Here is a 14,221-nt window from a genome sequence, read left to right on the forward strand (position 1 = left end):
GCCCGTATCATCTTGTAAACATTCGCTTGCTAACTAAAGTAATAAGCGTGGAGTCAGCGCACACATCAAACATGAACATGTCACACTCGATAACTTCGGACGCTCGCTGTCAAAACGCTGCGTAAGGAAACGCGGCAGTAGCAGCGAGCGAAGTAACATTCGTGCGGTTTATGGCTTGAACGCAAAGCGAGCGCCGCGGATGCACAGAACACACAAAGCTACGAGCCGCCGACGTACCTAGACTCTGCCCCCAACGCAGGTCGCTTTAAAGATCCGGCAGCACGACCGTGAAATTAACGCTCGTGTACCATTTGTGGCTCGGTGTGGCGTTGACGCAGACTATGTCGCTGACCTGCGACTCTCGACCGCGCTGGATAGACTGGACAATCGCCGCCCACACGGTCGCAGAAGAGAATCCAGACTATCGTCACCAAAGAAGGGCTTAGGCGCGGTGTTGCCCTCATTCTTCTATCATCCTTCTTCCCACTTCCCTTTCCCTACAGACATTGAGCCGTGCTCCCATTAGAGCTGCAGAAGTATGCGTCTCTTCTTCACTTCAACCCCGGTAAGTAAAGGGTAGGCAACTGGTTTTAACCTCGCTCTCCCTGCACTTTCTTAGTTTCCTACTTCACCTTCTAAGACTTTCTCACCAGCATGACTGACATCCTTGGTTACGAAGTGTATGATTACGGTGCGACCTCAACCCTACTCATCGTGCAGGCGTGTGGCACCTTAACCATCTCCACAGATGGCACCTCAACGTATAGCCTCTACGACGGCTCCACAAACATCAGCCAAGTATTTAGTGCTCAAAGATCGGCTAGCTGGTTCTACGTTAAGTGCATTATGTCTCACACGCAAGAGCATTTACTTATTGACCGGTGTTGCAGTAAGAAAAACACCTTCTTCCGAATGTACTCACGCAAGCCCTGTTCGGGCCCGTTGACTACCCACACGCTGGACGAGAAAAGAAGTGCGTGCATGAGTATCACTGGCGGCCGCGGCTGGAAGCGACGGGGAGGCGACGAGGACGATGACCGGAGCTCATCTCGACCGTAAGGGATCCTCTGCAGGGGCAGCACATATCCGTCGCGCGTGGTCACCACGAACTCTTGCACCAGGTAGCCCTTGTCGGCGATTATCTCCGTCTGCGTTCAATATGGCAGTGCTAAATACTAATCCGCAATTAATTAATTATTTGGTACATATGACTTAGTTTAACATTTCATGACTTCAGCTTGGCGAATGCCGCACCTATTTATTGCTTGCGTTTCCATTTATTTGCGAAAAAAAAGAAGCATGATATACAACAGAACAGTGTGCTGGAGAAGTTAACGTCATAGATAGCTACATGAAAAAAGAAACTAAACGATAAGATGCGTTTGTCTGTTACACCTTCATCAACTCTTTCGTGCTGTCATGAGTTGGGGCGATTGGATTTTCTTAGAGGTACATGGATGATGGCTCTCTGTATACAAGTGTAGTTCTGGGAAGTTGATGACTGCATGAATATTAATCGTAATTACAATTTACAACTGTATTAACACTGATCTAATTGTACACTTAGTATAAATAATAAATTTAACTTTATTATTAAATTGTGCTTCTAGGATTGAAAAGCTCCCTTTGACGGTGATAAGGCTGAAAATAGGGGAAACCAAGAACAGGGAGTGACGTCTCCTTTGAAACTCCCGCACAAGCTTCTCTTGACGTCATAGATATCACATAATCTTCTTCAGTTAATTGTTTACCGATAAAAAGTGGTTACATTGTGTTCTAAATGAACCATTCACTAATTCTGAAAAGTTTGTAGACGTTTTACTGCTCTGAAACTGTACAAATACGACGAAAGACAATGAAGTTAGGGACGTCACAGTGACCTATAGCGGCACTGAAATTAGGGCGCGGATTTCAAGCAAAGCATGGCCTTGTTTTTATTCCTGCTGATAATCAACATTTTTAAGTCCAAGAAATGAAAATAGAGTTTAGAAGCATATTGTAGCAGTCTATGATGAAATAATGTTTTTCTTAGATCGGCCTCTCATGACAAGAATGCTTGTAACTCGAACCAGGGCCAACCACTTCATATCTCAAAAATTATGGGGTCTTACGTGCCAAAATCACTTTCTGATTATGAGGCAAGCCGTAGTGGAGGACATCGAAAATGTCGACTACTTGGGGTTCTTTAACGTGCACCTAAATCTAAGCAGACGGGTGTGTCCGCATTTCGCCACCATCGAAATGCGGCCGCCGTGGCCGGAATTCGATCCCGCGACCACGTGCTCAGCAACCCAACACCATAGCCACTGAGTAACCACGGCGGGTTACTTCATATCTCCTAACTCTTTTGGGCGGTTTCCCAGAATCGAAGTTTCTTGCCGCTGCAGATACTTGGTGTGACTGGCAAGGGGCGTTAAAGTGACCGCACAGCAATCTTTCAGCACTGAAAAGCAGCCAAGCGCTTTCTGACAACGCCCTATCACTCATGATTTATTTCTGACGTGCCTCTGGGAAAAAACACGGGATTAAATGCAAAAAGCTATCTGTTGGCGCACGTCTCATGCAAACACGTTTAAGTTATGCAAAGCTGCGTTTGGAAGTTAGCAAGGTTGTGGTGCATCGAGCTATGCATCCGTGGCTTTCTGAGGCGCCAAGGCAGAAAGACCGACTGTGTTTGTGAAATAGAATTTTTAAGAGCTGTCACGTATCACCTCAGGGTAGTAGAAGACAGACCACATCGCTGGATTAGTGCTTATATTCTTGTGCTAATGCGAAGCATTTTTTGTCTCATCTCAGGCACTTCCTGGTAAGCAGGTATAGGTGGGTTCCTGTCTCGCTTCGTCTCGGGCCTTTTCAATAAAAAGAAAATTCGAGTGCCCGAAGCTGGGATCGCACGTACCTCTGGCTCCAGGCGCAGCAGACGGATGCTGTAACCGCTTGGTCACGTGATCCCACGCATGCTTGTCTCGTGCCAGCGTCAACTAGCTATTTGACACGGCCGACGCGTGTGTCGCATCACGTGCCACGAGACAGACGACGTGCGCTCGCGTGCCGGTTTCCATCTTTCCTGTACGTCACGTGTAGTAAGCGTCCAGAGTGCACAACCTTCGGCGATGGCTCAGCTCGTAACGGAACACGTTGTAACATTTCTGCGGCGAAGCAAAAACAAAACTGTCGTCATGGCATCGCCGTCATACCATCGTCTTCGTCTTGCTTCTGTCGTCACACACACGCTCGCGGCATGCAGAATTGCTTGCTTTAGAAATGCACGTTGGTCCATGTGGTACCTTTTGAAGAACGCCATAGGATTCTATAAAGCCAGCTACCTGCAAAATGCTGCGAAAAAAAAAATATTATTTTATAGCGAAGCTTTCTTGGGCTCTTGAATAAAATTTCTGGGGACTAGCTGCTACTGTCTTCAAGCCTCTCTCACTTTGTCCTTCTGATGATATAACTACTTGACGTATTGCTTGTATCTAAGCATTTGCGTTGCTATCAGTCAGATGCTGGCTGCTGTCATGCATTAGTGCCGTCCCGGGTATAATGCAGACCAGCAACGAATATAGTGCAGAGGGAAATTATTCGGGTTCCGCGAATGATATACGCAAGCGCCGACGTGATCTCCAACACCAACACACTTTTGTCGTCACGTCGTCGCCGTCATTCCTTCGTCATACGGGAATAGCGCCGACCAGATACCGATTATAGTCCATCGCCATCATTCCGTCATCGCCATTTGTTTGACGCCTATCGCTCGTCACATGTCATCTTCGTCACTTCGTCGTCGTCAAGCCATGATCATTCCGTCGTCATCACGTCGTCGTGCAGCGGCCACCCACCGTAATAATGCAGTCCTCGGTATGCTGTCGACGTCGTGCCGCTATCGTTATTCCGTCGTGGTCTTCCCATGGTTCTCACGCCGTCGTGGTCAGATCATCATTCCGCCATCGTTACTGTGTCTTTGCCATTCCCGTCATGGTACTATCGTCATTGTTCCGCCGTGGTCAATCTCTCTGTCATCGTCACTCAGTCGTCGTCGTTCGGTCATCGTCATTTCATTGTCGTCATTAAAGAATTATGTGCTTTTACGTGTCAAAACCACTTTCTGATTATGAGGCACGCCGTATTGGGCGACTCCGAAAATTTGGACCACCTGGGGTTCTTTAACGTGCACCTACATTCAAGTACACGGGTGTATTTCGCCTTTCGCCCCCGTCGAAATGCGGCCGCCGTGGTCGGGATTCAATCCCGCGACCTAGTGCTTAACAGCCCAACACCATAGCCACATTGCCGCCATTCCATTGATGTTGCTTGGTCGTTATTCGTTCTTCATATGTCGTCATGACGCCTTCGTAATTGCACACTCATTGGCATGCTGTCATCTCAATGCAGGAGCAATTATTAGGTAGTCGTGATTCCATCGTCATCACACCGCCTTCGTCAATCTGTCGTCGTCACTTATGCTGTCATCGTCATTCTATCGTCGTCATTCAGATTTCATCATTTCGTTGTCGCTCCACTCCTTCGTCGTCAATCCTTCTCCATATGCAATAGTGACGGCTTCGTAATCATGCAATCGTCGGCATGCGATCATTGTCATGCAGCTGCGGTCATTCCGGTTTAGTCATGTTGGTTTCTTTTAAGGTCCGTCTAAAGTGGAGGTTAGTCATAAGTAATACTTGGGCGTGTCTCACGGGCTTTTTTAGTACTATGTTCTTGAGGTGAAGTATTAGTAGGGCCGTAGTCGTCATGTCACTGTTTTCGGACCGCTTTGGTTTCCTCATGATTATTCTGTCTCATTAACAAAGACAGAGAGAGAAAAGGACGTTTAATAATGAAATATCTATATAAAGACAACACCTGTGGTGTTTCCAACAAACTGCCCAAATTAAGTTAATTGTTTCGTTCTTTAACGGGTGGAGAAGCAAGCTGTGGTATAATACTTTGTGGAGGGCAGGGGTCCCTCTTAGCAGGATCCAGTCGTTTAGTGCAACGAAAGAGGCACGCAAGAAGGTGGCAACATAATCCATCCCCGTAGTGGGTGCGTGCTTTTAATGTGCATTTTTTTTCACCATAAAATACAGGCAGCATCTCCATCTAAGCATTTGCGTCATTAAGTTAGACTTGTCTGAGTGTGTTACGTTTGCGTAAACATTCTATTGCCAAATAACATATTATTTGCATAAAATAGCACTTCATTTACGTTACTTTTGAATAACATTTACTTTACCATTTGCGCAAACATCTCCGAAAGCTTCGTTTAACACCGGTTCCCACAAATACGTGGGATCCGCCGATTGTCAAATGTAGCGTTCTGTCTTCTGTTCTTTTATGTATTTATGTATTTGTTCGTTCGTTCGTTCGTTCGTTCGTTAGTTAGTTAGTTAGTTAGTTAGTTAGTTAGTTAGTTAGTTAGTTAGTTAGTTAGTTAGTTAGTTCGTAAAAGCATGCCCGTAAAAAGTGAAGATAATGGTTCATGATTAGCTGTAGCCTGTAGGCATTACTTCGTCATTGCAAACAATAGAACATGCAATTTTGGGCGAAACAAGTCAAAATGTGCTCTTATAAAAAATACATTTTCGATAGTTATTAAGAAAACTCTTTTGGATATGATAAATTTGGAAAACTTGGTACACACCATGCCTTGAACATACCTTTAACCATCCTGAAGAATACGAGAAGCAACACATGAATTGATCTTCCAGTGGTCATGGAGGAAGTAAATGAAGGAGGAGTGAGCGTCACGTGATAAAATGGAAAGCCAACAAAGTCGGCGCAGCCCGCGAACGTACCCCGGTAGGCTTTAGTCCCTCCTATCGCCGCGGTCATTGCGCACTCTTCCAGAAAAGACAGAGCAGACGTGGTGGCAGCTTCGGACGAATACCGCATTCGCACCTTGCAACGAAGGTGGTCGAATGCGTTTGTTGCAAAAACAACCAACGCTGCTCAAATATATTGTGAGAAATATGTGCATGGAGTGGTTGGTAGAATTTCTGGGTGAGAGAGAGAGAAAAAAAGTCATGAGGGAAAGCCAGGGAGGTTATCCAGGCTGAACCCGATAAGCTACCCTGCAGTAGGAAAGAGAAAACAATACGGCAAATTAAGTTATGATCGTTGTGAGTGTCCCTGGCGCATACCCACAGTGGGAAATCGGCTGTAGATATGCTGGCTAAGGGAAACAGATAAGGACGAAGTGAATTATAAATTGGGAACTTGTCACTTAAAGATCTTAACTCAAGCGTGCGAGTGCGTTTCGTGATTTGCATGTCGTCTTCTTTATCACTGTAAATGTGTTTCAAAGGTTCAGATAACCTTAACACCGATTCGGTACCTTGAATTGGAATCAAATCGAATGCTTCCACTTAGTGCAGAAGTATTCTATTCATCTTATTCAGTGACTCGAAGGCAGCACTGCAGTCTTTGCTATCAGCCCTGCGGCGCGGACCACACGAACAACTGGTATTCGAGATTAGAGAACTGATCCATACCTTGACTGAGAAAGGACTCCACGTGACATTTCAGTGGCTTCTAAGTCACTGCGGCGTCATAGGAAACAAACACGCCGATAACGCTGCTCGGTCGGCTCTTCAAGGCGACGAAGAGGAGCCGATACCGTTATCAAGGACAGATGCCGCTAGAAAACTTCGAATGCTCTCCCGTGATATCACGTTCTCCTCGTGGAACGCAGGAAGTTCTCAAAACAACCGGCTGCTCAACCTAGACTCCTCTCTACGCCTGTGCATTCCAGCTGGACTCAGCCGTTGCGAAGCTACCCTGCTTTGTCGAATATGGCTAGGGGTGGCCTTCACTAAGTCTTTTGCATACCGAATCGGATGTGCGGACGACACCTCGTGTGATGACTGGGGTAGCGAGGACACTCTTCAATACCTTATCTGTGACTGTCCTCGCAACAATTTACAGAGACGATCGCTCGCAATCGCGTTAGCGCGCTTTGACCAAAGACCTCTAACAGAGGAGCTTATTTTAGAATGCCGACATCACAAGCCATCGCAGCGGAGAACGACGAGGGCACTGTTGCAGTATTCAAGAGCAACAGAATTGTACAAGCGGCTGTAGCCTGAACAGATGTTTATAGTACTGCAAGTGCTACTATGCTGTGCGCGGACGGTATGGGGCGACAGTGACCGACTGTGATTGTATGTCATGCTCCTTTCTTTCTTTATCTCTACCCTGCTATCACTTTACCTCCCCTTCCCCTCCCCCCTCTCTCTCCCCAGCGTAGGGTAGCAAACCGGACCTTCCCATCTGGTTAACCTCCATGCCTTTCCCCTTTCTTCTGTCTCTCCCTCTCTATCTTCAAAAGTTATAGTGTTGCACCTTACACCTTACTACACCCTATTACACCTTACTAGTACACGTGCAATACACTTTCTGCTACTATATATGGGCAAGCATCTGTTTACGTGACAGGAAAGCCAACCGTAATGGAGTGGCTTCATGTGACCTTGAACTTCATGTGACCTCTCCTGTTATGCTCGCTAACGCAACAGGCGTGTAACTGAGTAACTGATGCGTCACTCGGCGAATTTAGCGGTACGCAAAGCTAATCATAATTGATGTCACCGCGGTAAGTTTGAGCTCCATTATTTTTTAATAACGTGCACTACTAGACAGCCTAAACGTTAGCCCTAATGATTATCTACGACCGGTACTTTTTTGTTTATGGTCGGAAGCATTGACCTCGAGGCCATTACTTTTTTGTTCTTTTTTTTTACTGTAATAACCTCCTCATTTTGACCCCCGTTATAGAAGAGTATATACACAAAGCTCAATGCGTGACCGAGACAAATCACTGTGATTCCAGATACTCTCCACACAAGGCACCACGTTTAACGAAAAATGTTAATTGAGGCCAGTCTTGCCTTAAGCCTAGACTACAACATACATGCTAAAGCTACAGCCTGCGGCATGACATCGTTCGTTTTGGCTGGTGGCAAGCTAGGCGCAGGTCGTCGCACTTTCGTATGCGACATATACCACAGCAGTCATCAGTCTTGGAATACCTTGCAATAATGTGTTCACTGTTTTATTTGCCGTTTCAAAATCCTGCCTGAATATTTCCTTGGTAGCGTTTTTTTTCTTTCCCTGCTCAGTCAAACCTCACCCTGGGCGTTTTATTAGCTTCTTGTTGTCGCCACCTTGTCTTTGGAAGTTCTTAATGGACCTGCGACTCTTTTCAGTAAAGGGCCACTCCTACACTATATTATACTTCAGCTAAACCACTTGCAAACGTTTCCAGAGAGGAGACCAGGTCGTACGCATATAAAATGTCGTTTAAGTATGCTTGCTTCTCGTATGCATGCCTCCGCCCCCCCCCCCCCTCCCATTCTCCCAGAGGAAGAAAGAGTAATAAGTACTAGCAACTTATCTCGATATCGTCCGTCAAATATGCTCACACTTCATAAAGACGTGGTATCTTACGCGATTACTTCTCTTCTTCAATGTTTTATGTCTCCTTATTTAGCATAATCATGACGTCATTGTTATAACGACATGATGACTTGAAGTAAACAAAGCAAATCAGCCCGAATGTTGGGGACGATGCATGGGCGCATCGATATCCAAAACAGCATAAAACAGATAAACGACGTACAAAACAACAAGCGAAATAACGAGGCAATCGCGTATTTACCACGTTCCTTTCGGCGTCTGGATCCACGTTGCCCACCGACAGTTGATGCAGCCAGAGTAGTAGGGACGTCAGGAGACCCACAATTGCCCACAGCGTGTGGTATTTTCTTCCAAGCGCTTTCATCTGGCCTTGGTGTCCACGAGTGAGTAATGCGAGTAGCGGCTGCCGAGCGGTTCACTCAGCGAATGCTCGTAACGCTTTCCGTTCCGTGGAGCGTTCGGCACAAAACAGAAAGAACGATTCGTCTCGGTATCTGACCTCTCTAAACCTTTACTCGGGAGTATCGCGAGCAGTGACAAATATGCAACGGGAAGTTTCATGGAAACGGAACGCCGATAAAACCAACCCTCTTGCCCCTCCGTCCCGTCTTTTTTATATTTTTTATTTGCTTCGTTATCGTCGCGTTCCGACTCGCGTCCAGTCAGTGACCTTGGCTGCTTAACATCTTTACGCGCGTCGCTCTGTCAATGGTGGCGCTATTTTTTGTTGTACAACGAGAGGCGTCGAGTGGTTTTCTGCTGGTCCGCTACAAACACAGGTGCAATGCTTTCTAACTAACGTTCCTAAACTCTGGAGTTTCGACCCTTTCACGTAGCGGTCAAGCATCTTTAGTGTGCACGGTAGCGTCTCGGTCTTTCAGGAGGTCCGGGAAAGGAAAGATTTGGGGAGACGGAAAGATGTCGAGTCGGGCTCAATTCTCATGGTGTTTAAACGCCGGAGTGCCCAGATGAGCGAACGTGTAGTGTCGGGCCTAATGAACTCATCCCCACGGAGCAGTTTGACACGGATAAATCTGCTTCACGATCAAAAGTGCGACATATATAGACAGTGATGAGGCGTGCAGTTTAACCAGAAAGAAATCTGGTTTGCTACTACTCTGCACTAAGGAAAGTGGAAGCGGAGTATAAATTAATAGAGTGGGGAATAGAGAAATACGTAATACATGCTGCTGGACTAGTTGCTGGCCCATATACTTGTTTGCGGGTGCGCAAACTACGCACTGTCACAGCCTATAACTTGTATTCGTGTATAATGACCGCATCTACTAGCACAATAGTAGCATTTAGCTCAGACGTCCACCGTTGGAAGGGTCCAAACGAGTTCCTCACTCAGTTAAAACACGTTAGCAGGCTAGTTGCTTCGAATCCTTGATAGAATGTGTAAGCGCGACTGAAGGAGAACGTAGAAGGAAACAGACGCACAGAGACAGCGCTGTCTATGTGTGTCTGTTTCTTTCTACCACCTCGTTTAGTCGCGCTTACATATTATAGTATTGTTAATTTACTTAACAAGCGAACGTTTACAAGTTTATACAGCCGATAAAACTACTATCCATACTTCGTATAGCTATCTACTAATTTCCTAACGCAATCAATCGGTTCTTCGCCTTTCGGGCGAAACTGCGATCTTTTTTTTTTTTTTGTCGTTGAAGAACGGCACATACCCAGTAACCCAAGTTGGAGTCAAAGAGGTTAATTGAACAGCCGCACAAACCCAAAGACACGTGTCCAGTGGCCAATAGGACGTGCCCAGTGGCACATATCTTGTGATTCATGTTGCCATCAAAGAGGTTCATGGAAGAGCGACACATACCAAGTGGCACACAATTTTTGACCTATGTAAGTTGATGTGAAAGGAAAACGGAAGAGCGGCAACTTCCCAGTGGCACATAATTGTTGATCCGAGTTGGTGGGATAGGAAAACGGTTAGATCCGGACACAAACGAACACCGGAAACCAGTTGAAGTACACTAAGAATACTAATCGCACAAAAGGAAAGAAGAGTGATCTGCAGGAAGCCGAATACAGTTAGCGCGGCAGCGTTAGTCGAACCTCTGTAACTGTGTATATTTGTGCTTAGGGTATGCGTGTTGCTGTGTGCAAGTAAGATGTCTGAGTGCATGAACCAGCCAGTGAGTTTGCTAGGGGATGTGAAAAAGTGAGTAAGTCAGTGGTGTCAGCGAGCTCAGGAGGCCATGTGTAGGAGATAGACCCTGCCAGTGAGATAAATAGAGGGAGAGAGCGAGCCTATTTTTCGTAGGAGGGGAGGGATGTCGTACACCTCTTGCTACAATGGCTGCTTCGATAGTGAGCGATAACTCGCCTTGCCTGGCCCTTCTATGAATGCCGATTACGTCATTCGCAAATAAGCATTCAAGTCATCTTATTCCCCTCTTGTGCCTTTGGATGGAGCAGGCGTAGAGGAGATTTATTATCACTGCGTCAGTAGGTGCACGGAGCGCCGACGAACCCTGGCGGGAGCGCACGCAGCGCGAGACTGCGTGTCCCTGCTGCTGCGACGATGGCGCTGCCTTGAGCGAGGTGCAGCCTCTACAGTAAACGCCGCCCCTAGAGAAAACGTAGTATCGACAAGCGATTGACGCCACGAGACACGTCGCGGTGCAACGAGTGGATGTGCTCTGGCGTGCGCGGCTTGTACAGGGTAGTCAGTCGAGTTGACGAGGTCGCAGCTGGGGCAAGGTGGTTGTACGGACGTGTCGTCAGTATGGGCTGGCTTGAGGGGTTCAAGCGCAGCGGTGTCCGGTCGGCCACCATCAATGGAAATGACAAAGGTGTTGCTGCGGCGTTCGAACACAGGGCAAGGGCGCAGCAAGTGCGGTTGAAGGGGCTTACGATGGGCTGACTGTCGCACCAGGGTATGTGTTGCCGCCCTAAGGTCCGTAGAAAAATGGGACATTCGAGGTGCAGGTGCTCTGGTGGAAACTGGGCGGATAGATTGGAACATGCCACGTGGCACTCTTTATTGTTTTCGACAGCGCTGTTCTTTAGCTCAATGCACTACAAATCTATAATCATTGCGTTTTTCATCTATACATGCAGCTGCGTGTACACAGGTACGTTTTCTCTGTATTTTATAACGAACACTACCAATCATATGCCTGTTTCTAGTGTTGTCTGTTAAACGCTCAAGCAGAACATCATAAGCCAATCTAGTCTAACATAGTGCACTTAACAAATAACAAAGGGGCGACGTCTGCTGAGAGCTAACACTTTAGTATGCCAAATGTGAAGTAGAAACCAGCGGGAAAGCCAAGTTTGAAATTCCAGGAGCACCTCTCTGGCGGCGTTAAAGACTGGGCCAATGCTAGATGTTTGTGCTAATTTATGTTTACCCAATAAAGAATCAGTTCTTTTTTTCGAAACAAAGCAGCGCTCAATATCGGAACTTCTGCAGACTTTTCGTGTGCCCAAATTGTCCGCATCTATGAAAAGATTGCGAAACATGTGAAGTCATACCGGGACATCGTAAGTGCCACGTCCGCAAGTGAAGCTTGAGGTTGAGTTTTCCTGGAATGTTCCCCTTGCCTGTGTCCCTGATTCTAATGAAAGTTCACTTGCACTTTCAATTTAGGCTAAACGTACGCCTTCCCACCTTCTTGTTTAGATAGCCTGATAAACTGGAAGACTTTGGCGGTGGTGTCTTTGCAGCTAATGTCCACACAATGACTCTATAACGAGTCAGTCATAATGACAACAAGATCATTAAAAAGTAACAATAAAACAAACAGTGTCAACAAATCATTAATGCACTCTGTTGCAACACTAGTTCATAACACGCAAAACACTACACTAGTGTTTTAATAGTATTAAAAACACTAATAACAACACATCTGTTTAGCTAGATATTCTTTTTTCGTAGGAGATAAATGTAGTGGTATGTGTCGCATTCGCTAATACCGCCCAAGAATGCCCACTGCATACGCTTTAAAGATTATTTTTAACAGCAATTTGGGCTCAATTTTGCGTGGCGCTTGATGGCCACGAGCCCAATAACTCCTTCAAAGGGACACTAAAGAGATACATTAAATGAGTTTTTACTGATAAGTATTCTTTGCAAGCTAAGTTTTCCTCAATATTGCGGTAAGACTTTGACCACTGTAAGAGAAAATGTTAGCCGAACTTCCATTTTCTTTCAATTTCTCACCGGTAGGTCAGTGCAACGTCGCGTTGGTCAAAGCGTATAGCTAGTATTTGGGCTGTTGTGCCGCAGTAAAAGTTTCCTCAAACTTGGCAAGTTCAGTAGTTGGTTCTATTAGAACCAAATGTAGCTCCTTTTACCGGGAAAAATTAACCAGGCTGTAAGAATTTATGAAGTCGTAGATTGGGAACTTGACATGGACGTCGGCATCCGTCTTTCATTCTTGCGCGCTTTTCTGGCTTTCCAAGCCTACTCTCGCAATATATGTTGCATTGAATGTATTGCAGGAGGGTAATTATTTAACATTAAAGATAAACTTGGTATTCTCTTACTGCCCCCCGTAAACTGACGGGCTTGCGATCTAATTAATGCAGAAAGTTGGGCTTGTTGGGGTTGGTGTATTTGCTGTTACTAGCACGAACAAGACCACGGGAAAATGTGGGACCGGACAGAGCGCTAGACATCCACTGACAAACTTTATTCAGAAAAACATGCAAATAGGCCAGCGTATGCTCAAATAAATGCGCAGTCCAGTCTCAGTTTTAGTTCCGTAGTGTTGTTCGTGCTAGTCACTATATCACAGCAATTGCGATCTAAGGCCACTGATGAAGACGTAAGTAACCTCAAGTAACAACGACAATAGTCTGAGCAAATCCACTCTTCCCAGTCTTCTCGTTGTGCCGTCTGAACGCCAGTTCCTAAGTCTGTCCGGAGAAACGCTTCATCACGTCCACCAAGTCATTGTACACGGCTTCCTTGGCGGTGACGCCGATGGCAAACTCCTGGTGGCTGAAGCGATCGTCCGCCACCCGGAAGTCGAGCACCAGGTTGGGCAGCTTCTCACGCAGGGTAGTCATGTGCTCGGCCGAAACCAGGGCGTCCGCTTGAGTCCAAAACAGGGCCACAGGCGCCGATGCGCGTCCCAAGTCGTACTCCGGGGGCGTCGCCTGTATCACAGTAAAGCAACAGCCTTGAATTGCTTTCAATGGCTTTTTTTTCTGTCTCTGAATACCTAACGCGAGTGGACTTATACAAATATGCTCCACCCATTCATTCATTCATTCATTCATTCATTCATTCATTCATTCATTCATTCATTCATTCATTCATTCATTCACACCTTACAGCCTCCAATATAGCACATTGTAAATGGTATTACAATGTGCTACTTTGAATGAAAGAACAATCGTCATAAAAGAAAGACATCATGTGCAAGGATTATCAGCCTTTATTTGGACATTATGCAGGTTACTAACGCGTTTACTAACGCAGTCAATAAGGCATATTACACAATGCTGCATTTCAGGGAAAGGAATCAGTTTATGCAAAGAAAGAAAATGCTAAAGAAAGGAAAAGTTAAAGCAAAAAATACCTAAAATTGGGCGGATGACATTATATATTCCAAAAAATATAACAAGGTCAGTTATCGGCACGGTATGGCTGGAAATATCAATCGAAAGTTGATTTATTATTTGGATGACTGCACTGGAGACAGAGGGAATCGAGTAAAATTATAGTACATTCTCGGACGTTGAGGCCCAACAAGTGGTCACAGGTTAGTTTCTGCACCGACGACGTCCAATACAAAAAAAAATTATATTCAACAGCGTGCGTGATACTGTGTTACTG

At 45.9% G+C, this 14,221-nt stretch overlaps 2 protein-coding genes across 2 annotated transcripts in view; both read right to left on the reverse strand.

The window, feature by feature from the left end:
- LOC126518174 (lipase 3-like) overlaps positions 1-11,324 on the reverse strand; it is a 28,120-nt gene extending 16,796 nt beyond the window's left edge. The window contains exons 1-2 of the mRNA XM_050168022.3: positions 8,654-11,324; positions 923-1,148 (exon numbers count right to left, since the gene is read on the reverse strand). Coding sequence (XP_050023979.2) covers positions 923-1,148; positions 8,654-8,776 — 349 coding nt within the window. The 5' untranslated portion in view covers positions 8,777-11,324. The remainder of the gene's footprint in view (positions 1-922; positions 1,149-8,653) is intronic.
- Positions 11,325-11,383: 59 nt separating this feature from the next.
- The window catches only part of LOC129380075 (lipase member K-like), a 46,615-nt gene continuing 43,777 nt past the window's right edge, over positions 11,384-14,221 (reverse strand). The window contains exon 10 of the mRNA XM_050168028.3: positions 11,384-13,539. Within this exon, the coding sequence (XP_050023985.2) occupies positions 13,291-13,539 (249 nt within the window). The 3' untranslated portion in view covers positions 11,384-13,290. The remainder of the gene's footprint in view (positions 13,540-14,221) is intronic.

The sequence above is a fragment of the Dermacentor andersoni genome, chromosome 3, assembly GCF_023375885.2.
Source record: "Dermacentor andersoni chromosome 3, qqDerAnde1_hic_scaffold, whole genome shotgun sequence".
Lineage (NCBI taxonomy): Eukaryota > Metazoa > Arthropoda > Arachnida > Ixodida > Ixodidae > Dermacentor > Dermacentor andersoni.